The sequence below is a fragment of the Ptychodera flava genome, chromosome 9 (assembly GCF_041260155.1).
Source record: "Ptychodera flava strain L36383 chromosome 9, AS_Pfla_20210202, whole genome shotgun sequence".
Taxonomy (NCBI): domain Eukaryota; kingdom Metazoa; phylum Hemichordata; class Enteropneusta; family Ptychoderidae; genus Ptychodera; species Ptychodera flava.
The window spans coordinates 36,321,938-36,349,914 of NC_091936.1; the positions used below are offsets into that span (position 1 = coordinate 36,321,938).

Sequence of the window (27,977 nt, forward strand, 5' to 3'; positions counted from 1 at the left end):
AGGCTCACTTAGCATATAGCATGTGCGCATGCGCACTAGGTCAACAATCTGTAGCGATGTCCATATTAAACCTATTGATGGATAAGGTTAGCTTTATGCCTGCAATTATGTCGTTTACGTCCAATGCGAGTCAATTGCAAGGTCAATATGATATGGTAGAAATTACTAGAAGGTAAATCAGAGGGGAATATCGTGATTTACCAGAATCGGAAGGTAGCAGCAAGCAGAAACAAGCTCATTGAGCTGTGGTTTGAAAATTATGCAATCGCAAAACTGAACTCGTCGAACCACTTTCCCTTTCTTTGTAGTATAGAAAGGTGGTATCCTATCATATTAAGAACTTCATTTTTAGAAGTAAATGGGTTTTTTTTAAATCTCGTAAAGTAAACAACATCGTAATTGGTGTACAATCTAAAATAATAACGCCATAGATCAATTTTGACGTCTTAGCGTTGAGCAAATAAGAGTAAATTTAATGTAAACATGACATTTGTCTTGTAACATCATTGTGTAATCGAGCATCGGTTTCATTAATCAGTATGCCATCGGTGTAAAATGAAAAAAACACAACCCATCACTATCGATCCGACCTGTAACACCGAATGAGAAAAACAATCAAGACGATTTTACGAAGTCAAACCACACCCAAGTCAACAAACGAACAGATGTCCAAAAAAGGGATACAGTCTGTCAGAATAGCTGGGGGATTCAACAGTGAGCTGAGTGCTTTGGGGATGAGAATCTGTAAGATCGGGGACTGGAGACACGACGGCAAATGGAACAGCTGTGCATGTATTTGTTCAATATCAACAAGCATGCATTAATCATCCACAACGCTTTCATGTTCATCTGTTAACACAACGCCCACTCGAATCATATAATAAGTAGGTCTTTATTGTTCCCGTAGAATAACGTAATTGATGCGTTGATTTTGTATGAAAAGATGCTGAAATATACATTTCTTGTGTTAGAGACAAAATATAAGAAAGATTTTCATAGAAAGCATACTTCATTTTAATTCACTTCCCGGGTGATAAGAGAGAACGTGATGTGTTGAATTTCCCTGTAGTTACGTCTGAAAGTGACACGGTATAAAAGATTGTGTTCATTTCGAAATCCACGTGCATAAAATTGATAGAAAACAGATAGATAACTTTGAACATGATACGATTACACTGTAAGCTTTGATGATTTGATATAGAGCACTGTTTTGTTATTTTTGTCATTTCTCAGTAGCTGTGTACTCGAGCACTGTTCGATTTTAATTTCTGGTTATTCATCTAATAAATTGAAGCTAGGCAAATGGTTATTATTTCGTACGTCATCGCCTCTGGCCGTCCTTCCATACTGCCTAATTGCCATGGCAACGATGGCGCTGTCCAGCTAAAAATACGCCGGCCTCCGTCTGTACTCTCGCGATGTGATGCTGGCAACACAAACGTGCCTGTCGCAAAGCATCACGGTATTATAATGTCAGTGATATGACTGAGTGATAATCAGTATTATTTATGAACGATGTGCAATGCTTTTTCCCCCAAAGAAGGCAAAGACTGCATGATACTAGTCACGTGTGAGATGAGTGTCGTTTAGAAGATATTGAGAAGTCTTGAATCGCAGCTTTTAAACTGTATTGATCCAGCCTCACACACACAAAACGGTCTGAGAAGCAATTTTCTGCAAATTACGTCGGTCAGGCGTTCGCTGATCCGTATCTCACACAAACTACAGCACCAATCAATTGAAGAGGAGGCGTCTTGTAACACACCACAGAAACTTTCGTAACGATCGCGCGCTTCCCGCATCGATCAGAGATCATTGCACTATGATCTCGGGTAATATGAATTTCCTCCCGTTGTTGGTGTTCGTTTGGTTGTTTTGGTCGTTGTTGTCCGTTTTCTCCGTGTTGTTATTCGAATGCAGGTAGTCAGCCTTCCCGCCAAAATCCCTCCCTGTGTTGTAGGCAAAAGCTCTGTTGAAGGAGCTTTGCGTGATCACGCTCGCTGGCTGTTGTTGTACTCTGCGGCCGAGCAGCGGGCTGTTCGGGCAACTGATAGCTCCTCGCACAGACAGGTTTTCGGTATTCTCCTCGGCTAGTTCATCTTCACTCTCCGAGATCAGACTCAACTGACAGTGAGACCGTGAAAGTCCGAAGCGAGCAGCTGTTGAGGGCGGTGGCTGGACCTGCGCGTTTTCCCCTCTCTTTCGGCCAAGTCGCGGAGACGTCGACCTGATGCCGATGGGCGGCAGGCTCTGAGGTAGTTTTTCAGATTTCATCAAGGGCACAGGGCTCGACGGCCGCATCGTTCGTTGTGACAAAAGGCGTCGCGGCGGCGGCGGGAGGGGGTCCATCGGGCGTTCTGCATCTTCAGGGTGCAGCAGATTATTCCTCCCGGGAGTTGACAGGGTGCTGGGAACAAACAGGTTTGACATCTTCGCGGATGAGTCTCAAATCTGGAAAAGAAACAGATCAGAAGTGTCGAGAACGTCTCACTCCTTGAAATATACACAACATTATGAGATGCATTGGCTGATTATGATGCAGCAAGTCACGAAGATTAGAATGACCGCCCATCCTTCTTGACTGTGTTTCCATTCCTACTTCAATAATTTAATAGACTGTGCGACCTCGCCCTGTTTAAGTGGGAAAATGCCATCCCCAACGACTGATATTAACACGCCTGTGAATCCACACGTCTCTCAAAGTGTTGAATCGAACAAAAGAAGATCAGCTAAAACCCCATTTGCGTATCATTTCGAACGCTCGATATTGAAAAAAATATATTATCAACTTACAAAAGATGGTATCACATTCGCCGTATAGTGAGTGAAATAGTTTATCCAGGGGAAGGACAGCGCCATTAAGTTCTAAATTTCAAGGATGAAGCTTGTTAATCCATTTGAAAAAAAATGTTTATAGCAGCGAGTTCTGAGATATTCTGGCATGAATTTCCTCTTTCGTATGTTTTACAGTGGCTTTATAAATGAAGTGGCCCGTTTAATCCCTAATAAAGTGACGAATAAATGCCGACGCCATGGCTGTCTTGAAGCAATTCCAATGTTGCCCTTTTGAGTGAAGTTCCCTGCCTTTTGTTTGTTCACCCGTCTAGACGTCTGTACACTTGTCTGACAATGTCTCCCTGTCAATTACGCCCTCCCCGTTCCCTTCGCCCACCCCTCGGGACATCAACAGGTGGCCGTAAAGGGCTGAGATGTTCTCGCACACCCATTTCATTCACTAACACGCATCCCTATAATCACGCGTAGCATTTACATTTGGCAAGTGGGTCCTGATGGACTTCATTAAAACAGCCTTGTTTATTTTTGAACGCTGGTAACTCTTGCAGGTAGTTGAAAAATTGAATAAAATTTCAATATTGAGTGTAACACTAGCGCATGTGTAAAAGCGATACGCACGGTGTCATGTACCGGTGCAGTGCAACGATAGGTTCATAACTTGAGTCTTTCGAAATTTGCATTAAAGGCACAGCAAGAGTCGCAGAATGGAAAATCCGACGTTTGTTATTTTCCTTCAGTGAAATGAAATGAACATGAAAGGTACTAACAGCAATACCCGGCGTGGCAGAGAAAACGGATATTACAATTTCACATGGTGGAGGGCTTTTGTAATACATAGGCACGATTTCGGTACGGGGGTAACATCAATTGACTGGTTATACACAGTAAACTGAAAAAAAATATTGAGCTTATACCTCGCTCTTGATCCAGTTCCAGTTTATCGTGTCACCTCCAGGTCATGTGATTAAGCAATCGTGAAAACGAGCTCTTCGTGGTCAACAACGCTTGTCGCGAAGATCTCCCAGCCTCTTTGCATTACACGAGGGTACAAAGTGGAGCGTTTTCTGTCGTTGGATGTCCTTATATATACACGAGAATAGGAATCCCTTGCGGACAAGTAGGTTTAAACACCCGTTGCCTTAAAAGCAGAACTAAGAGTTGGATTACAGTAACACTTCTGTATTCTCCGACTGTGGACCAGCAATGCTCTCGTTTCCCCTGGACGATGTCATCAGGTAATTTGGTGTGATGAACGTGAGTTTCTAGCACCTCGCAGCTGCATCAACACCGCAAGGACGGTACATAGGCTTCAAGGGCACATAAATCCCTCTACGACAGCTTGGACTTCTGCTCTCAGATTATTTCCGCCGTTGTCCGGACAACAACACTTCCTCTCTTATGCACACGAGTCGGGAAAACCTAGCAAAGGGAAAATGAGAAATAGAGATTTTAAAAAAAATGAAGAGGGAACAGGGAAGAATCGACTAAAAATACATTTGTGAAACTCTGATAATATAGTCATAATGCGATAATAAACACAAGCTGATAATATTAAACCCAGTATCCGCCAAGCGACTATGTAATGTCAACAATAAGCGACATACGGTTTCTTCTTCACTGAAGACGATCGGCAGAGAAAAAAGTGGCGCCGACATATTTGAGGGTGCGCCACGCCCGATGACGTCCTATATACCGTCGCTCAGGCATAGCTTTTTAACACTGAGGGATAGTGATTGGGTTTAACCTGTTCAAAAGGTGTTTATTTCGAGCTAATTTGTAACAAGTTTTGTTTGTTTGTGTTTTTTACCTCTATGTTTGTTTGTTTCTATTTACGAATTCTTATACATAAATGCGGTCAAGAGGTGACGGAAAATTTCCCGCCCTCCCGTTTTCGCAGGTGTGGATTTGACAAGAGACCCTCGAGGTGCTCTGATTTGACAGTGGTTTATTAACAAACGGCGAAATGAATTTAAAACAGGGCACCGCAACACCATGGATATTAATCTAATTTTAATTAACGCGCGATCTCGCTATCTGGCCTTCGTGATTATCATTTGGACACATGCCAATGAAGGGGTTACTGATACGTGGGAAACAATACATTTTTTGGGTCTACGGTCATTTCGGTTTCAAGTAGGTCTACCCATCATAAGTCTTCGGTTTTCATATGACCTTCAAATTCAAGGACAAATTCCCCGGGCCTTAACTTTAGCAGGTTCGTTAATCTCTTAATCTTCTGATGCCGTCAGCCCTTCAGAACATGAAAGGGCAGTTCGACGTAATGTTGCCCATTTTAGGTGTATTGTTGCTAACAATGGAGCAAGAAGAATGGATTAGAAGGCAGTAGAAAATAGCAGCGAGAAAACAACATGTTGTGACGTGATTCTCAATTTAACCTCTAGTCATGTTGACGATAGCGAGGCATACTACCCCGCTGTGGCTCAGTTGTAACATTTATGAGTGCGGCAATATACTAGAAGTGTTGAACAAAAAGGAAATGCTCGCCCACAATCCAGAAATTTAACCTACTCACATGCCTGCGCATAGCTCGTTATCAACTACATAATTTCGGCTGACATCCCTAAGGATGTTATTACACGCCTTAAAGATCCCCGGGAAAAATCCTTCGGCCTTCGACTGACTTATACGTACATCATGTATAATAACCCCTGTGGTACTTTCAAACCACATATACTCGCAGACCAATGAATAATTACATAGCATAGAAACTGATCTATTGTTCGACTGTATTCTATACGGTCTATAGTGTAACATGACTCTCCTAAACAGCGATCTCTTAAGCAATAAAAACACCCATGCACAGTGTTAGTCGGGCAACTTTCAACTCAATTAGCGGTGTACAGATAGGAAACATACGACTGGGATTAGGTAAAATGAGTTCTACCTAGCATCGTCAATTGTCAAGAGAGGTTGCACCTGGCTAAATTACTTGGGCAAGGTTATGGGGCAAGGTGGGTTTTTACCGATCATATCTTCCGGAATGTCCACGCTATATTAAACCAACCGAAAGAAAGCAAGAGCGATCGACCTGAAAGCAAATCCGCGAACTGTTGGGCGCGTACCTCCGCAACAGGCATTTGCCGACTGATTTACAAGGAACACCGGCGGCTTTTTTAAGACGTAACCTGACATGGTTAATTGGCTTATTCGTGATTTTTTTATCCGTAACGATTCGGTGCTTATCGTAATACGTGTTGTAGGGGTAGCGTTGATTTCATTGTCGGTTTCAGTGAAGTCTGCGTTACCGTGATCGATTCTCTGGAAAAATCGACTCACCGCGGCGTTTTCTTGCGGTTCAGTGCACCCAGTGTTTACAACCGCACCTGAATCGACGTGGCTACTTCCTAGTGATTTATGCCGGATAAAGCGCGAACTTTACCATCACTTATTCGTATACCTCGGGAGGTGGGGACGGGGGGATTCGATATATCTGCGGTTTCAACCATCTCGAATGAACGTCGTGGCAAGTGTGACTCGGTAAAGATCATTGATTCATGCCCTAGAAGTCATGCACTGCGAGCATTTCAGTTGCTTGCGTCCACTAATTTAAGTTTATAACACAATAGGTAGAGAGCCATGCTCTTCACAGAGAATAGTTTCTGAGACGGGTATAAACTGGGCGTTGTTCGATCGACGTTCGTCGTTCAAAACATGTGCACTCACCGTAACAAGCGATCGACACCTCGACTATCTCTGGCTCAACCACCAAAGGCACTGGTCAAAAACCCAACACAGCAGTTAAGCCGGTGAGAGAAACCCTCTGTGCTCGAGTGCCAACTGAAGGACTGAACTGACACAGTGACAGCATGAATGAACTGAAGCAGAGCGATATATCTGTAGCAATATTGTAATTCTGGCGCACGCGCAGTCGGTAGATGCATACGCCCACAACAGAGCCGAGAGATGATGTTTACATTGCGGTTTCGCTACGTTCACCTGTTTGTTCTGCGACCTTAATGATGAATCAATCGACATCGCTGACGTAAAACAGCTCATTGGTTCCTGAGAGAGGGGAAAAAAAAAAAATCGAACCTATTGCATTCCGAGCACACAACGCGGTTGTTTGACTATCGGGCTCTAAGTGCAATGTGCCTAAACACACGGTCTTGAACGCATCCATCAGCGTTCTGGCTTTCGGTCGGAGTTACACGCGAGCGCCCCGCGGGTCAGAGTTGATGAGAATCACTTGGGAAATATCAACATCGGGGTTTGTCGTAACATGGGTAATCTCCGATACCCCATGGACCGATTCTATTTCCATTATATTGACGCTGAGGGCAAGAAAATGCCCGTTTCTTTCCAAAATCGATCACTCTTACCGGAAGCGATGTCGTCGAACGAATATAAAGCAATCAAAATATATCACGTAGCATGATATCCTACGTCTGCAGTCCATTTGTTTTCGATTCATATCGTCTCAGAAGACGTGCCAGATTTTATCATGACAAGAGAGAGAGCGTCCATTGTATGCTTTAATTGCCATTATTGGAAGCCTCTCTCCTTATAGATTTTGACAAAGTCATTGAGATTCGCGTAAATTGCAATTCTGAAGATATGCCCCCTCTCCCACCCAGCTCCCTCCCACTGTTGTTCACCATAGTGAAGTTCGTGTAGACGCAAAATAGCACGGAGAGATAAAAAAAAGCTGCCCGTTGTACTGCCTATTGTACGTGGACTGGCCATTTCTCTCCTGTCTCTCTTTGGAATCAATCCCATTCGAGCTTCCATGGTGACTTTTCAAATTAGCATTCTAATTACTCGCAATGTTTTACAGTTTTTATCGACAGACTGCTTTTCTTTTTCCATCGAGGTTGAATTATTACCTTGTTTTCGTTTCATATCCAACGTCAATTGCAAGGCTATCGTGTTCTGTGTTATTTTAAACTTGATCACCATGTTTTATGGAGTTTCCATTTGATCAAAATGGAGATACACCTCCTTGACCGGTTCCATGATCGGATTAACAATGGCCTTTAGAATCGGAGAATGGGGTTGTAAAAATCCAAGTTTCACAGTCCAGCTGCCTTAATGGACAGATCGATGCAGCCACTTTCTAAAGACAGTAGAGCGTTTTTCTGTTACAGAAGATGACGGACGTGGTGATTCATCGTGCATTGTTTGAACGCCATTTGGTCAATCGTCAAGCCAGTCGGGACGTCGTATTGACGTGAATACTCACAAATCGATTTGGCGTTTGCCCTTTAAAAGGTGCAAAGAATGGAGTACCAGTCGACAAAGAGACAGCGGCCATGTAAATGAACCATCTGTGAACATTAGGCCTTGTATATCGCCGTGTTGCTCTTTTCAAGGGAACCAATTTCAATCCCATTATACTGTGGTGCCTTGTTTTTGTATTAATCTATGTGTAGGTCTGTTTATAGGTAGTGCCGTATTGTATATTTCTCCTCCACCTCCCCAACAATTTAGCGAAGTAGCTATGCGTGTAATTTCATGTGATTTAAAATCCTGGCACGATTTTCGACCTGTATGATGACTCGAAGGTGGGGGGGGAGACATCGCCCAATTTTAGTATTTGCATTCCATCAAGTCAAAGTTGACCAGTAGTGACGCTGTATAGGTGTAACGTAGGCGCACACAGTCTTTGAGACCGAATCATATGCGATCTCAAACCGCAGGATGATCGGAATTGTTTCAGTCCATTGTAGCGTTTTTAAGTATCGTACTTTATTTCCACTTTGTCTCCTGAAGTATCGAATCGACGCTCCGCGTCGGTGGTACATCGAACCTTATAACCTGGCATTCGACCAGCAGAACAAGTCAATTAGCGCGTATCACCTGTACGCTAATATTCGAATCACCAATTAACGTGTTTCAGTCGCTGCTCACCGAGACACGCTCTCGAAGAGCACACACTACGGTAATCTGTGTTCAAATGCATAAGACAACTCGTCGAAATTCCCGCCTTTCCGTGAGTCGGAACGTGCGTTTCCTCAACCGTACAGAGCAAACGAATGCAGCCTAGAGACACGAATTAGTGGGTGGAGGGACGGTGGTGTACGTTTACCGTGGCCATACGCTCACCAGATGTGTTCAATTAAAACAACAACACAGGTATCATACCTGACACTTAATTTTACAAATCCTAACAGATTCTTTCGTCTTGGGTTAATATCAACCAAGCTGGACTGGAAGCAGTGATTTCCAAACAAGGAGAGAATTAATTGTGGCAAGAAAAATAAAGATGGCGGAATGGCTGGACTTCAGGTTGACCAGGGTGAATATTGTGTGAGTAGACTAATGCTTCAGATATCCATACCATATCAATGCTTTGCATATGTCATGTATGTATCGATAAAGGACGAACGCCCTCTATGAACTCTTTCTGCTATACTGTTTGACAATGGATGTCTCTTAATTTTATCTTCCTCTCATTAAAAGACGGCATGATCCTCGTTCACCGCCGCCACCTGACTCGGCAACTCTTGGCTCGCTCGATCGATGTGGTCACAGCAAAATTTGAGGCAGGGACAGATAATAGCTGCCAGTACAGATCTCTTAGTTGCCCCTGCGCTGCACGCCTTCTCAACAGGTGCGCCTGTCTCCCTCGGAAGGCACCATTAGAACTCTGGAGGGGTGGTCAACCTGGGGCATGCAAATGTCTTTTATCGTTCCAATTTAGGTTGGAAAAAGCCATTTCGGAGTCAGCAGAAAAAGCATATTTTCAAACGAATTTCTCATTTTTGGGGGTAACTAGTCATGTGAATATTTTTTTTCACAAAAACAGGAAGGCTACAACTTTTGAAATGATCTCTGTGTGGATATTTTTGCATATTAAGAAAATCCGAATAGCCTCCAATCACAAATCAGGGTGCATGGGATAAATGACTGTCGTGGAAATGACCAATCAGAGAGTTTTTTACATGCGACAAATCACGACTCTTCGGCGTTACTATCGTGACACATGTCACAACCTTTCCTTGGCAGTAACATCCATTGTCTTTGATATTGAAGACCTTTGGTGAATAATTGGACTCAAGAAAGGTATCTCCTTTGTCGAAATGACAAGCGTAAAACAATGGTGAATCAATTAAATTCATTTTGAGCAATAGGTTGGTATTAACTTTAAAGTTTATAATCTCTGTCTCTGTGTCTGTCTGTCTGGCTGTCTGTCTGTCTGTCTGTCGTTTGTCTGTCTGTCTCTCTTTCTCTCCCCCCCACACACACACTCTCTCTCTCTTTCTCTCTCTCACTCACTCTCTCTCTCTCTCTCTCTCTCTCTCTCTCTCTCTCTCTCTCTCTCTCTCACCATTCTAGAGGAATTATTCGCATTAATTCGAAACTCTACGATGTAATGATCGGTCAAATTCGGGTCAGTTCACATCAAAGGTAGACGCGGTCACGCTAACGATGAAAATGTTTTCAAAACACAGGGCATCGCAACACGGCTTTATTTAACGGTTGCCTTGGAAACACCCACTTTCACAAGTTTGTTGTTTGAAATGGAACACGAAAAATTTACCGAGCGAAGTGTGGGGATGTCTGGCATGCTTTTAATAAATGGGAAATACTTTCTGGATATGACTAGTATCTGCGAAGTGCGTCACGTTTCTCGTCGACAAAAATGTTCTTGTGAAAAGGAAGGGTTTTCAGACTATTCAAATATTTAAGACGCCTGGCTTTACCTCGTGCTTTCCCATGGCAATTTAAAGGTCAGAGGGGTCTCACCGATATTGCACTCTGTCGTTTTACGAAGAATGCACTTAGAAAACACGGTCGGTGGCGAAAAAACAGAATGGAATATTTCCCTTATCGGTAGTATGAATGGAGTGCAATGGGGGAATTTCGAAAACGTGCCAAAAGTAAAACGTTTGTTCAAACAATGGCATAGCTGTCTGTTTGAACTGTATTTATTGAAGCAAGCGTTTATTTTTCTTTTGTGCGAAGCATTTCTTGAAAGAGCCAACGATTTGACATTTTGTTCCGACATCGCGACCTATGGGTCAAACGCAGTTCAATCGGTGAGCGTTTGATATCAATGCCCACCGCTGTTTTGCAAAGAAAAAACCCTGCTAATTAAAACGCCCACTGCATCATGAGTTACTGCCGGAGCAATGAAATGCAGGTGTCAATGTCATTTGTGAAAATGAAAAAAACGCGAGCTGTAAACATTGATTCGCCCCCAACTCATGAACACCGACAATATGAATTTCTATTGATTTTCCTGCAATTGACATTAAAACACTGACATGAATCTTGCTCCGGGCTGTATGTGGGAGACCGCTTGTGATGCGGTACGAAATTGCTTTAACATCAAACTATCAAAATACTTAATGTTCCAGTTTATAGCTGTAAATTCTAATGTGTCTTCCATCATTGTTGTTCTGTTAGTGAAATAGACAGGTAATTGACATTGTTCTCCTCTCAAAGTCATATCAGACTGTCAAGTATTCAACCCTGTTAACACAGCCTGCATATGTATAATATCCATTGTTATCGTAGGAAACCGAATTTTTGTCCGGACTGGACATCTATCAACAAAAATTGCATCTTGCCCTAGCGAGGTCAATACTACGTATTTCACCATACCTTGGGGAAATATGTTCGAGAACGCATTTGCTTCGTAGAACCAAAAAAAAGTAAATGCTACAAAAAGTAAAAGCTAGTGTCCCTGTAAGGTAGTTTGCACCTCGAAAATTAAAGACTTCAACGTTTCCTCAAACTTTTTCCTCAAGCAAACTTTCAACCATTTTCTTTCAAAATCAAATTGGGGATCGCCGTGCAAATTTTGCAACAAGAGAAACAAATTACTCAATGTTTACCGATATTTGAAATTGGAAATGGCCGCCACCCCTGGTTATCTTTATGGGGAAATACCGTGACCCTAATTTACACAAAGTTTCAAAATGAGTCCCAACTAGTGTAGGCCAAAAGAATATTGACAAAGTATGAGAGCCAGAATATCTGTCCCCGAGGCGAATTTTACCTCAAAACAAAAATGGCAGATTGCAATGCGCTGATTCTTATAGTGTGATCTTAATTTTCTCGACAATTTTCTTCATATTTTTTTTCTGGCGAATTAAGCCGTTATCTTCAGTTCAACACGATTGGAACTAATTTTGGATAATTGGATCTTCATATTTTTCGACTTTCTCAAAAGTGTTAGGTGCCATATAGCTGAATGTTGCAATATTACAAATTACTCATAAAAACAAGTGTCACTTAAAAAGAAAGCTGATGAGCTTACATTTGCAGGTTAAAACGACCTTATTTCACCATCCAATTATCCCAAATTAGTTCCAATCGTGTTAGTTCACAAAGGTCAAGAGCCAATAGAAACCACCTATTCGTATTAAGTGTTAAGTCAGATATCTGCTGTAATTAGCGTTGTGTTGGACGTTCTGTGTCAACTTGTTTCCTATGAGCAATGTGACAGATGCAACACAAGGTTTAGAGAAGATGTGTGCAAACCAACGGCATGGTACACAATACGACGTGTGAATGTAAACAACATCTATTACATACATTTGGTCTGTTGACAGTTAAATATTTAGCGTTCAACATGCTCCAGTTAATAGCGCTACCAACGACAAACAATAATTGAGAAACTATCGCAAATACTCTTTTTTTAAACGTTTTGACTACCGTCTCAACTCCATAAATATCACATTTGGTAAATACATGTACGGTATTGTCTGCTTATGTGTAATCTTATCCATCTATCCAATGTGCAACCATGCTTGCATCCATCCATACATCCATACATCAATGCCATCAGTCTGTATATCCATTCACCTATCTTTTCTCCCTCCCCCCTCTCTGAATACGTACGTATACATACATAGATACATACATACATACATATATACATATATACATACTGTACACACGTGCACACACATCCATCCATCCATGGAGGTCTCTACTACCTCCATGATCCATCAATCCATCCACCCATCCATCCATCCATCCATCCATCCACACATATACATACATTCATACATAGCAAGTTATTGCTATACGTGAGGAATAACTAGGGGCGAGTACGTGATTGCCCACGGCACTTCAAGCATACGGTGCGCGCGGCATCAAAGAGACAAAGTAGCTAGTTGTTTTTTTCCTGTCTTGAAACCCCTTCTCAACATCACCCATGAACTCACATTAGGTTAATCATTCATGACGTGGGTGTTAAATAAAAAAACCCTGGCGTGTGCTGTCATGGGGTTTGCAAGGTTTGTAAGAGCAGCCGCTCGTATATGGAGTATTGAACGTCAAGCCTCCCTCCCCTCTCTGTGATCACGTGTCGGACTTCTCAAAGCACGCAAAGCTTCTGACGTAATGCAGAAAGAGAAGCTTTGTGGCACAAAAAAGACAGAACGTCAGAGAGTTTGCTGGAATACAATTTCACGAAAGGACGGGGACAGGCTGTAGCGTCTTTCTTGCATCAGAGAATCAACGTGATGACGAATAGTGCACTGACCTTCAATTTCCTTCATTCAACCCCGTCTTTCACGATGAAATAGTGTCGCACCAGAAGGACATGGGAAATTACCGAAGTGTGGTGCTGTGGAGGGAAGGTTAACTCGCCCACTCTCCGCAGAAATCACGTCCGATTTTCGCTTGCAAAACCTTTGAGTCTCATGCAGTAGCTGACTGTAACGGCAAAACATGAAAGCAATTTAATGCGTAAGCGGGCGAAGATTGGTCCAACCACTGGAAGACTAGCGACATCAATTTTGCTTTGTAACTGACAGGAGCTTGGCATTCGAGCCGAATGGCTTCCAAATTTGGGTCAAAGTGCTCCTTTGTGCTTATGTTTACGCCCTTGTGCACGTATCAAGTTGGTGATTTACCTCGATTGGAACTGTCGGCAAAATCTACAGTAATCAAATATTTACAGTCTCCCAAATTGTAAAATATGGGGCACGTGTGGAAGCGAACTGATTTCGCAGCAGCTATATATGGAACTCAGAGAACGGGTCATCGCTGCGCTTGAGCATTTACACAAGTCCTTGTAATCTGAAAGGCAACCCGAATCTTACCTTTCCGCCGCCGATTACCTAACGTTTGAACGCCCTATTTACCTGGTTCCAAGTGAAATTTTCAGGCTGCGGCGAATCTGACGAGATAAAGTACAGCATTCGATCAAACAAGACCGCAAAAGAGGCTGCGATGACACAAGCAGATTGCAGGTTTCGGCCGATCGAAGCCGACACAGGCAGAGAGGAATCGACAGCGTTCAAATTTCATTCACACTTTTTGAAGTGTGTATTTGTACACCGTCTCTGCTTTGCATTTTACAATCTCGGAAAGTTAACACAGATTGCCTCCCGATCAAAATATTTTATGGCTGCCCGCAGCCTTCGTAGTTTGTAGTATCTACCTTTTGACCTGATTGGAAATGACCTACTTACATGTCCATGGTTTACTGAGTTTCGTCACGTAAACCGGTCATGGTGAAAAATCAAATTTGTTAAAAAAGATACCGATTTTGTTTTGTTTGGTCTGGTTTCTGAATAGACGATGCATTTTTAAATTTTTTTCCTCAGTGAACAAAAAGTATTTAGACTAAAACTGTATAAACATCTACTCAGTCGTGAACTCAAATCTTAAATGCCATGTCATCTCATTGATGCAATCACTCATCCTTCGGACACAAAGACAGTCTGTGTCGTTTCAAATAGCGACTGGCCCCTTTTTAATCAACATTCTCCGCTCAGTTGCAATAATAATATCGCTTTACTGCCATGAAATATTGATGTATAGATTCTATCAGGAGCTTCAACTCTTCATGCTGCGCGATAAAGTTATGGGTACGACCATAGTGGTAAGAATTACTCTATAGTACGACCAACAGAACACAACAGCTGCACATTGTCTCTGTATGGCGGCCGTGTGGCATGCGTTGCTAGGCAGGCTCTATGTGTCAGTTACGTTTGACGGTGAGTCCATCAGAGAAGGTGCGATAAAAGCGTTTTGCCTCGGGGGCTGGAAAAGTGAGACGGCTGTAATTCGATCGCATTCGGACAAATGCGTTTGCGAAGCAGGCTGACGCTGAGATCAATGTAGAAAGTGTAGAAAATGTAATAACGCTAATTCTAACATGTGTTGCGGACACAAAGTACTCCTGTCATCTAATCTGCGTGACTGCCTAAGGAAAGGGGTCTCCACGCATGCGCAGATCGACTTCTTCCTCTGAAGGTTTTTGCAGAATTCTGCACGAACGAATGAAAATATGCAAAAAATTAAAAATGTAATGCTATCGAAATTTTATTAATGACACTGAAGTCTACGTCTGAATATTGCTTAGGCAATATTCGGAGGTCAGTTTATTTGGTTAAGTTCTCGATAATTCTTGAGGAGTGAGTACCTTTCCTATCGTCTGTCTGAAATATGGAGCATTGGTAAGTTTATGAAGCATTTGTATGTTTATTCACTTTAGCGGTTACACGCCTTAGCTTTGAAGGACGTTTAGAATTTGATCAGCATTCTGAAGCCTCGCATATTCCCTAACCTGCTAAAGAGATTCTCTCTGGCTGAGTACACTGTGATTTACTAGATCTCTCGATACCGTGTCGCCATATTGAATCAAGAAAATCTGGGTTTTCCCATACCGAGAGCGTGGCGAGGGAGGGAAGGGTACGTGTGACAGAAGGCAGCAAGTATTATGAATCGCAATGCGTCAAATACGGGAACATTATGCGCTGAGGAGCAGTCAACTTCAATGTCCACTAACGATGCGAAACTCTACTAACCAATGAAGATTGGTCTCGTCCTCCTGTGTGGTAGACAGGTGTACGTATAATGACACAAGACTGGTGAATACCAGTAGCAAAGTCCTAGGAGTAGAGGAACTGACAATATGTATCGTGTATGATTCTTTCTGAGTCTTACGCTTGCGCAATAGACAAAGTAAAATGCTCACGACCCACTACCGAACGCACATTGCCGTAGTTATCTGAGATATTAATTAACACAGCTTATGGATTATAAGCGTATCATGGTGTCACATTCCTTCGCAGAATTTCGTTGGAGCTGGGTCAAGTGTACATCTGTAGCACGGCAAGAGAGTTATAAGAAGAGCAAGAATGGATATCATACAGTAGTGGTATGATTTAATTCAGAGAGACATGGCAATACAATCCGATAAGCAACCTAGATAAACAAACAATGAATTTGGTTTAAATTAACAAATGGGTATTACTGTACAGTTCACTTTTGTCTGCCATCGGGGAATTGCCATATGAGAGGTCGCCGGGATACATGAACAGAGTAGAGACTCCCAGTCTTCAAAGTTACAACCGTTTTATTATATGGGTGGAATTTAAGTATCGAGAACGATGCTCACAGAAGATGCTGATGATAAAAGACTTCTGTACCAAAACTACCGCTTCAGTTTATAACTCTCAGCTTAAATTATAATCGTATATTCGATTTAACCCATTACAAAAATCCAAGGTGGAACTTAAACCATATACAAACAACTCTGAAAATAATTAATGGGCAATGATTTACATATCTTAACAAATGGTAATATTCATGAAATACCACTTGTGTCTAGATAGTAGGAAGATTAGCTGATACTTGGTTGTTAATGTACCATCAACTTTTGTTCGTCAATGTTCCGAATTAACATATGACTGTCTGAATTCACAAAGTCGGCTTACGTAAAATGCATCGATGGCTTACATAAATATATCAATCCTTGTGCTGGATTCTTATGTAAGCGGCGAAAATTCTTGAAGTGTGGGTCATCTCTGTAACATGGGCAATTTTCTGAAGTCGAGAAATCTGGGCATACAAAAGGCGAGAATCCCTATGATCCGGTTCACCACTCTTTTGAATTCTTCTCTCGTTCGCTAATACACTGTCGTTATTTTGCGCTCCGCATTCGCGACAAAAATGCCAACGTTCTTATTCTCCCTATATTCTGATATTCTATATGAAATGACGCTCTTGAAGTGTTAAAGGCATACAGTCACCTGTAATCTAAACATGCCCATATATGGTCAAAGGGACGTTCCTTGAGATTCAAAATACCCATGTGAGGGCGCTGGTGACAGTATACCTTTAAAGTCCAACTTAACAGTTTACGGTTTTCACGCCACATTTTATCGCACCATTCAGCTGATCAAAACAGAACTGCGTTCTGGTCGAACTGTGAATTCCTTCCCATGCAAGTAGGGCTCAATGGATTCAACCGCAAAAGTATTGCACTTTTTTCTATTATATACTGAGCAGGGTATGTACCTCGATTATTTCTCTCCTCCAAAGTCCTTCCCTCGACTCGAGCGTTGAACCCAAGGCTGCGTCCTGCCTGTTCCGACGAGCAGCTAAAAAGAAAGCTTTCGACTGATTCTTTAGGCGTTGTTAAATTTTGTAAACATAACGAGATATTTCATCTTGAAACTGTTCATCTCTGCAGCCTTTCAGAAACTGCGTCTAGCTGTTGAGCTTAGGTGCGATATGTCTATCGCCGAGATGTTTGTCGTATACCAAGTCGCCAAAAACCACTTCCCGCTCGGGCAGCTACTGACGTCAGTAGCCTTGTCGATAAACGGATTCCCATTCCGCGGAGCGTTTCAGGTAAACACGATTCCACTATCATTCAGAATTTTCAATAAAACCCCTCTGAAAGGTGTATATTTTTACGGAATCCATGTTTTATACCTCGCGAAAGCTAAATTGATTATTTTTGAAGTGTGACGTTGCTTTTCCTGCTGATTTTGATAAAAAAAACAACCACCTTAGACCATCTTTAATGTGCATTGGGCCACTGTACCATTCACACATGACTGATATATTAATAAAACATTTTTATATGTGTTTTTGATTGATTGATCGGTAGTATTCAAGCTGTTTGTATTCCTTTATTCACTCCCGCTGTACGCCTTAAAAGCGTGGAATATTGGCGTTCACTACCTTGAATATTCATCTGTATGTCACACCGCCGTATTGTGACGTCGTTTACAAGTTATTGCCTCGCCTTGCCCCGAGGAAACTGCAGGAAAAAATACGACGGCGATTTTTCCTTTTGTTTGAATAGCTCGTGTATCTTGTACCTTTGCTTGAATGATTCTGTTGATTCCTCTGGTCATCAATGCAAATCCAGGGATAATTTAAAAACGTAAATACTGGCCTTGCGTAGCAAAATGGGATACATACAAATATTAATTTCTACTCGAGCAATCACTTATTTTCACAACAATAGATAAACAACTCTGAGCTCGTAACTACAAAAAATACATGAGTCGAGAGGTGACGTCGTGCAAATCTCAGCTAACTTCAGCTTTTGCAGTTTACAATGCTGCCGAATGAATTATAGTCTGGGCTAAATACGCTCCGTTGTCAACACGTAGCGGTGAACATCACGCGCATGCGCCCTGTATCGACAAGTTGAGGGCTGCTGGGCCTTCCAACAAGATGACTTTGGTAGTAGAAAAAGAATTAAAATGTGTTTCATTTGTGGAGCCAAAAATGATGAAAATCGTGCCAAAAGTTACTGTCAATAGCGTGAAATATCGACAAATGCGCAGATATAATATCCTGTTCAGTGTTTCAATTTCTTGAGACAAGACGAGTACCAAGTTACTTCCAGACGGCTCTAAACGCACTCCATGGTGGAACAGGATGAATCAAGACTTATAAATTCTGACAATCTCTTTCCAATCACCCTTCTGATCAATTCGCCAAGAGAATGATCTTTAGCGTAAATTTCCTTTCAGGGTTTCATACCTAGTTTTCTTGGAAAGCTTAATAACCATTGGCTAGAACGTGACACATTTTATATGACAAGACTGGTGTCCCTGTCAGCATACAAAGCCATAACTTGGCACAGATTAGTTATTATAGAGCCTGCAGCCCCAGTAGCTGCAATCACAAGACTCATATATGTAATGTGTGACGTGCTAAAAATGTATAAAAAATCTTTATTTTTGTAAGGCACGTTGATTGCAGCGCCGTTAAATGTTATGAAGTGCTTTATGGGGCTCATCAAACACAATGCGCACGTTTCTAAATATTGAATCTTTACCAGCAGTAATAAAATGTAATGTGAATTTGGACAATTACTCCACGTAGATTGGCAGAGAAAAAGCGGGGTACAGATTGAGAAATTACACTTGCATGCATAGAACGATCCGTGGTTATTGTGTTCCGGGGCGATTTGCTCCTTTAATTGCAAACAATCATCATAAATTGTTGTGTGAAGCTGACGTTTATGATCGGTGAGCAGTATGTAGTTCGCATATTTATGCAAATTGCAGAGAATGGGTCAATCTATGGGAATAGCGCTGTCCTAGAATGGCATGGTAAGAGCTCATATTTTTACATTTGTACACGGCTTAAGATTGGGATTTGTCTGACTGCACGTGGAAAGAAAATGCCCCCGAAAACAATTGTCTGGTTTTTTTTTCTCGGAGCGTTTGGTAATTACAAGCAATTCGGATTAATCGTGGAAAACATTCCTTGCTGAAGGTAACAGCGTGCTTACGTACACTTATTTGTTTTTAGTTATAAGCTAAATTTTACAACCTGCACTTTACAATTCTCTCAGGGAGAATCTCCTGGAAATATTACATTTGATTTTCTGGGCTCCGCTGCGGGACATCAGGCATACCTTTCACTGGGCCCTTTATCTAAGTTCGAAAACTAAAACTGACACTAGATGCGCGGCCACAGAAAGTTAACAAGTTTTATTTTTTTAGTATTTACAAGATCTTTCCATTTTCCGAGCTTAATGACATATTCGACACATCTATCACCTTCATCCTCTATTGAAATGCTAACGTACGTAAACTAGAGCCCTCGTCTTTACGTAAACTTTTAAAAACTGTCGCATTTTTTTGTTTTGATAGATTTATTTTTATTATTTTCCACTGGAAACTGTCATTATCGAGTCTGCTGTTGGACATGTTGATATGTAAGGACGGCTTGTGTGAATAAATGTTCACTCGTACATTCAAAGTGTGACCTGTTGTTGGTGAAGCCGAGACACATATTTTACTTCAGTGGTTCCCACATTCTGCTACTTACTAATCGTGAACGACCGAAAACTGGGGGACCACAAAAGAGAGACGCAAGGGGGCGGGTAGAAGTAGAGGTCTTACTGCCAGTGATCAAGGTACCTCTATGACGGTACACTGTACTCTCGAATGATTAAAACAACTTGTAAGATATTCTGGTGGAATATTTCCTCGTCTCTCGCCCCATTTTCGGTACCACGAAATTTATTGTTCCTCGAAATTGAAAGATTTATAACTTGTGCTTAAACTCTCCTTGCGGAAACTCTAAACCGTTCCCTTTTCGACATCAAGAATAAGTATAAGGGGTATAGGGGTCACCGTGTGGAATTTGGTACAGAGAAACAAACTGCACAACATTTGCCGACACCAGAAATTCAAAATGGCCGCCTATCCCGTGTCAATTGTATTGCGGAGCATTGGATGTTCGGTTTTCACAAAAGAATAAACCCGTGAAACTACATTCGCTCCATGAGCTTCAACATGAGCCCTCAAAAGTGGAAGACCAAAGAGCTATTGTAAAGGTTTGAGAGTCCGAATATGTATTCCCAAGGCAAATTCCACCTTTATTAATGCAGACTCGGGCGAAAACGATACAGTAACTTCAGAAGCACTTTTATTGGTACGATACTCATACACGTGCCTCTCTATTGCAAGAAGTGGGGCAGAATAACCTTGGTTGGAAACGCAATAACCTTATATACTTTACCTCTTCCTTCTGACGAACAGTTGACTATCCAGGGTATGAGTATTATGCACTGTTCATTCGCATGCAATATTTATTGATGTACTGGCTAGATGAATTTAAATCCGGGTCTATAACGCACTCCTTCAATCGCAAGAATCTTACCCTACACATATATTTTGACTTGAAAACGTTTCAGCTTGATGTACAGGGTGGGGAAAAAACTGTGATTTGCACACAGAATAAAAGGTACATCTAGATGACTTAGTTACAATTCCGACAGGCTTGCATATTCTGTTATCGTTTCGTGAGAATCCTACAATGTTCGGTCAAACATGAAAAGCAAAGCGGCGATGGGATTCCATCCGAGTCAGGCACTACCTGGGGGATTGTAAGATGAATATCGCTTACCTTTTTTCATAAATTTGTTGGAGCCTTTGCAAGCTCGATCGGCTGTCTTGTTGCCGAATTCCCATTGAATATGAGATGTGCGAACGACAGAGGGCGAATTTTCAGACACTCGCGGAAGTTTACAGAGAGAATGACGATTGTGTGACATGTAAACGAGTAATTGAATAAATTTTTAATCATACAATGTAAAACCGGAAAATATTTTGATGCAGTTTATTTTTAATTCATGTATTCAGATCCATCATCGGTATCAAATGTTTACAGCGATCAGGAATTTTTACAGGAGATTATGAATGGTATCAACGTGAACCGTATCGAGAGTGATAAACATGTGTTCCTGTGTGCGCAATTATCCGTGCGTCGACTTCAGCAAGGCTGGGTCAACGAACTCCTCGAGTATCGTCGAACACTGCGTAAAGTACACAAACTGAACACGCAAATCGAAAGAAATAGTGATACAACGTTCGAACGGAGAGGTCACTTCATCTATCCTCCCCCCCCCCCTCACAGCAACTCATTGTAAGAGGAAAAGGGGAAAGAGAGCGAATCAGTCAAAGACAAAGAGCTCCAGAGACAAAGAGCCTCTGATGAACAGAAAGACACAAAATGTGCGAAGACACAATGAGGCCGTCGAGAGCTGACAGGGGGAACACAGTGCTGGTAAAGGCCAACAGTGCGACCGTAAACAGCATTCTCTTAATGAAGCTGGTCCTTCATCTTTAAGATGATGAAGGTATCGGACTTAACCTTTGTTATGAAGGCAATGGGGAACTTGTCACCATTTAACGGTTCATCCACCTTGAACTCACTGAACTGAAGTGATGACAGTTTACACTTTTTCAGGGAATACGAGTATACGCACGGCGTTCGCGGAAAAAAATAACGCCGACCTTGACTTATTTGCGTCTTCTGAAGAACGCCATCAAGCTGTAGAAGACGACGATAATGATGATTATCATAATGAAGACAATAATCTTGATTATGTTTACAATCACAATCCTCGTAACAAATATCACAGAAGTAGTTCTCAGAGCTGCGATGATAAGTTGACAAAAACGAAACAAAATGTATCTTCGTAGACTTGACATTATTGTGATGATAGAGATGAATGTGATAAATCTGATGCTTCTTTATTGTTTAGAGATCAGCCCGCATCATTTGACAATAATTATTTTGATGGACAATCACGGCGTTTCTCGTTATCTGTGCTACTACCTTGCTACTTACACTGGAGAAATCAACATCCAGGATATCACACGTGCGATGGAAATCAACATCTCAACCTGCTTCCGTCTGGTTCATTACCTAAATCTGGCCGCTGCTTGCGCTGTTCATTTGTGTGTTGCCCCCCGGCGTGAAATGCCGGACGAGTAACCATACATCAAAGCCAAAGGCCAATTGCAGATCAGGGCTCTCGTCATCGTTAAAGCTACGTGCGTGGGGAGCAAGGGGACAAATCCGGATGCCATTCAGGAATCTATCATACCTGATCGAGAAATAGTTCTTCCCCTTCTGGGAGCTCTTAATGGAGGTCAAGAAAACCGACTCGTGATTTATGCCTGCATTGACAAGCAGTTTACCCGGAAAAGATAGATTACAAGAATATCGTCAGGTGAACAACGCACAGAGAGTGGCCTGAATACTGATGGCTGCGCATTGCGCCGTTGATAGTTGTACATGTGCAGAGGGTATACTTCATGGAACTTTTCATTCTCACGGTGCCATGTACTTTACTGTTCGCTTTGAAAAGTGTACAGGCTTATGAACATAAAAGTTACTGATTTTTTTCTTTCTCCCTTCTGTTCAATGACTCCTGGTCATTGAAGGGAGCGATGTCACGGTTCCATGGGGAGGGGGCACTGCCACGGGAAGGTTATACACCTATATGTACCGCAGTTTTGAAAGCAGCCTCCCTTTGTCGTCCCACAAAGACTTCTTACATTGTCTTACATTGCAATGTTTTACCCACGTTTTTGACCCTGGCACAACTTTTGACCTCAAAAAAGCACCTTTGACCTATCATTTTGTAGGAACTGTAGAGTTTTGACCAAAGTATTTGGCCGAAATATATACCCTAGATGCTCCATTTTACGAAAAAGTTTTGAGTTTAGGTTCTGTAGTATGAACTGTCAAGGTTACACCTGTACCCAATTTGGAGATTGCTGCCCCATCGCACCCCACCGCACCCCCGGTCACAGTTCGTTGCCTCGTGTATCTATACTTCTGTCAACAGATGTCAAAAAGAAAACTAGGGGCACAGATGCCTACTGAAATGCGTAAGCGCAGTATTGAACTATACACATTGCAGGGAAAGCACAGAATTACTCCTACAAGAAATAAGGAGTTAAACTTGGTATCTAAGTACTGACGCAGCTAGTCCACTGAAAGCTCTGCAATCGTTAGTTTTACATCGATCATCCAGTATCAGTTGTTACATAACGCTTGGCAAAATCAAACTGAAGATCTCAACTTGACAAGCTCAATACTATATGTAAGATAAGGCATGCCATACTATAAATATTAAATATTGAAATAAAAAACTGTGAACGATGTAAACTATTTTAGTGTTATGCCCCTTCACCTTGACAGAGGACCTGCAAAGCCGACAATGTGACACGTTGACAGTTAGAACTCTGTAGATTTGGCCTAGTGGTGTACAGTTTACCTACAGAACAACACTTTTACACAGTATTTTTACACCATGCTGTGTTTCCTCCTCATAAAACAAAATAAATCTACCGAACGCTTTTATTTTACGTATACCGACTCCATAAATTGTAAAGTGCAGTTGTTGCAAGATGTTTGAAAGTGGATTCGGTCTGTCTCGGCAGATAGAAGGAAGTGCATGCCGACGAATTTAAAAAGTTGAGGAAATCATTCCTTTCAGCCGAAAGACTGGTTATACTGTACTAAAATCTGACCTCTGACATTGAATTGACCATCGTTTGAATCTCACTGGGTATTGTGTCGAAACATACATATTGTTGCGAACTTTCCTTCCTCGAGCGCCACCGTTTGACCATTTTACATTGATATCTAGCCAACTACCAATGTGACCAACGGAAAATCTCAAAGTCCTAGAACCGTTCGTTTTTTTCGCAATCGTCATTAATTTTATAAGTTAAGAGGATACGTGAATTAGCGTTTTCTTAACGGGACAAAAATCACTAACTTTTGACATTATTTGGTTATTTTTGTTTCAAATAAGCAAGGTTTAATTTTGTTCCCCACCCCTGCTTGTGTTATAACTCTGAGTTACTGACAAGCAGGAGATGGCACATACCAGAAATTATATCATAAACACATTTACAAGTTATATGTATGCACAGGGTGTGAGTAGAACATGTTTCAGTGAGCAGAACGACGTACGTATATAATTTCTGACATGAAACAAAAATAACCGAAATAATTTGAAAAGATAGCTGTTTTGTCCCTTGAATCTCGTCGTTGATAGCATGCTCCAGTCTTGAGTCTCTAGGGAGCGTAGACAGTCATATCTGGATTATGGGTGTCGACTCATGCGTAGCGCCTGACGCATTCAGGTTTTTTCTCTTCATCATCTTCATGATGCGAGGTATTCTTTGTAAAAGAAAAACCACTCATCAAGAGTACAGTTACTGCAGTTCATTTTGTCAGTAAATGTAAACCGGTGCTTATAACTACATCAATTAATAATCAGATATTAAAAGGGAAGATATCGTCTATTTTATATTTGATCGTCTACAGTCAGTCTCCTGTTGGTCGCCCAATCTGCAGACTATTGAGTGTCTCTCTGTCTCTGTCTCTGTCTGTCTGTCTGTCTGTCTGTCTGTCTGTCTGTCTCTCTCTCTCTCTCTCTCTCTCTCTCTCTCTCTCTCTCTCTCTCTCTCTCTCTCTCTCTCTCTCTCTCTCTCTCTCTCTCCTCCTCTCTCTCTCTCTCTCTCTCTCTCTCTCTCTCTCTCTCTCTATCAACTTGGGGAGACTGGACTTACACTCAAGTCGGCCTCTGACGGTCCTATTTTTCACGAGGTGTTATTTTAATAGTGTCCGTAAAGTGTACCATAGGCGATTGTGCGTCCAATGCAAATTACTTTTTACATTTATCTGTACTGTAAACCTCCTCCTTCAACATTTGTTCAAATGCATTTTATATAAATCTACCAACATATCGTGTGATAAATTTGCATCGACCCTAAGTGTAACATTTGCTGTAAACGACCTAAATCGCTTAGATTCTGGATGTGTTCCTCTAAGCTGGAAGAAATCGACCAGGTGATGATGATGCTCCGATGATCTGAGAACATGTGCCAAGGATTCAGAAAATATCTAAAAGTACATGGCACAAGCTGAAAAGTAAGGTCAAAGTACTATCCAATAGTCTAAGAATGCAAAATTTGCTATATCGCACAAAAGCTGCCCACCGGCTGAAGATAAAGAGATTGCGCAGTTGTCCTAAGAGGTTATCACATCGTTGTCTGTTGTGAATGTGCTTTATCAACCTAGTGTTGAAATTACATACCTTGCAGTTGACCATGTAGGCACATATACCCAGTCCATTTTAGTTCTATTCACTGGTGCCTTTTCAAGTTGGCGGCTTGAGGATACTACCCCACAAAACATGTATGATCTCCAGAGAGCCCTAGACATGCAAGTGTGTGGGCATATAAAATATCAAAACAGAATGAAGTGAAGGAATGAACTTCAGCAGACTGTCGCGTATAATAGTGATAGGATGTTGCGTAGATCGTGGGGTGATCGCGTTGGCTTGGCCAGCTAGTAACTGCTGCCGAGAAAGCCAAGCGACCCGGGTGGGGGGAGGGGGGGAGTCTGAGACAGTCCCCTTTTTGGCGTGGCTGTTATATTCGACATGCACCTGAAAACTTAATTGATGAAACTAAAACTAGGAAAACTAAAAGTCGGGAAAATGGCACGCAACTTACGGGATTTTTGTCAAGCCGCACAAAAACGACTTAGGAAGGTTAAAACCATGTAGCGCGGGGTTACGACTCGGGCGACATTTGCTATATCTTTCCGCGTAATAAAGAGATGATTTATGCACTTTTCGGTTTTACACGTTTGTCCAGCTTGAGTAGTGAGTGATCGGTTACCTCCGTGAGAGAGATGGTGTTCCGATGCAGTTATCCAAAGTGTTATCAGAAATGCGCAGTGCGGACCTCGCTCATAAATCCCAGAGAACGACTGCGGGGATATCAAATGCTTGAAGGCCTTGACAAGCCCATTCGGTCGTTAATCACGGGAATTATACATACCCCGGACCGCGAACAGTTAGAAGTATTTTACTTGCATAGTATCTTATTCACTTGTAATATGCTCAGACCTTCCGTGCATTGGATGCCCTGACGAAGTTGTTGAGCTTCGGCTCTATTTGTAAGACCGTATCTCAGTCATGAGTTGATTGATCACCGCGCTGGTGTGTTTTCCCAAATGCCCGTTCAATCGATAATGGACATCCCTTTTTTCCGGCTCTAATCGCGTTTCACGCGACACTTGCACAGTCGATGGTGATAGTGATGGGCTCGGACGGAGTGTGAACCCGAAGTATCGTTTCCCCTTACACTATTTATTGCACTTGCTAGATTTTTATCTTAGTTTTCGAACGCACACTTTGAGAGAGCCTCCCAGTAGTACAGATTCAACCAGATCTTGTCCTAGAATATGTGTCGAATGAAGGGTTACATACCAGGCGCCAAATGTAAAATAATTATTTTACACATTAGAAGAACATATTCATACGAAAAGGGTGTATTTGCATGCATTTATCAATAAAAAACTACTATAGCATAAGTATAAATAAATCAATACAGACATAAGTAAATACATATATGAGTGAAAAAACATACATATATGTGAACCAATTCACACAAGACAAGAAGACAGACACATACATACATACGTGCATACGTACGTGCATACATACATACATACGTACGTGCATACATACATACATACATACATACATACATACATACATACATACATACATACATACATACATACATACATACATGCACTCACGCACGCACATACATACGTGCATACGTACGTGCATACATACATACATACATACATACATACATACATACATACATACATACATACATACATACATACATACATACATACATACATACATACATACATACATACATACACAAGACCATATGCACTCATGCACGCACGCACGCACATACATACATACATACATACATAGCCCATATGCACTCATGCACGCACGCACGCACATACACACAAACCCACACACTCATATACATACATACATACATACATACATACATACATACATACATACATACATACATACATACATACATACATACATACATACATATATACATACATACATATACACACATACAGGATCGAAAAGTTTACATGAGGGGAACGAAGTACGCTTGCGTATATCCACTCGCACACACACATACTGCTACTCGGAAAAGTTTACATGAGGGGGAACGAAATACGCATGCGTATATCTACTCGCACACACACACACTGCTCTGAAAAGTTTACATGAGGGGGAACGAAATACGCATGCGTATATCTACTCGCACACACACACACACACTGATCCACGCCGCCCTGGAAGATATCCTATAATGCATTGCTGTAAGCCCAACGCCTAAACCGGAAATAGGCTCATTTGGCGTCAAGACACCAAGGCGAGCGGACCGGCCTCGCTCATCCAATCTTGCCGCATATGGCAAGCAATTGCGATAATGACGAATGCTTTATTTCCAAAAATCAGTAAATGACATGCTTTATCCATCCGTACTTCAGTGAGACACGTTCCCCAGTCAGTAAATGACAATGGGCCGGGTACCCCAGGCCTCCCACAAGTATCAGAGTGTTCACAGCCCCGTGGATAGCTGTGATATCGCAGCGGTACTCGTGGCGAACGCGATCGAGTCATTGGGTCATCGCCACAGGGACTGTGGCGATGACCCCAAACCAATGACCCGAGCGCGTTCGACACGCCACAAGTACCGCTGCGATATCACAGCTACCCCGTGGATTGTTGTAGCGAAGCCAGCAGTTTTTCTCACAGAAACAAGTTGCATAATGTA

General features: G+C 41.9%; 1 protein-coding gene across 3 annotated transcripts in view; it reads right to left on the reverse strand.

Moving 5' to 3' along the window:
* Nucleotides 1-873: 873 nt before the first annotated feature.
* LOC139140855 (uncharacterized) overlaps nucleotides 874-27,977 on the reverse strand; it is a 55,670-nt gene continuing 28,566 nt past the window's right edge. Inside the window, exons 1-3 of one of the 3 annotated variants that reach the window (XM_070710307.1) lie at nucleotides 13,256-13,456; nucleotides 3,711-4,215; nucleotides 874-2,451 (exon numbers count right to left, since the gene is read on the reverse strand). In XM_070710307.1, the coding sequence (XP_070566408.1) occupies nucleotides 1,813-2,430 (618 nt within the window). In that variant the 5' untranslated portion in view covers nucleotides 2,431-2,451; nucleotides 3,711-4,215; nucleotides 13,256-13,456 and the 3' untranslated portion in view covers nucleotides 874-1,812. Of the gene's footprint in view, nucleotides 2,452-3,710; nucleotides 4,216-6,480; nucleotides 6,671-13,255; nucleotides 13,457-27,977 lie in introns of those variants that run through there. The other 2 variants (XM_070710304.1, XM_070710305.1) reach the window with 2 other exon arrangements.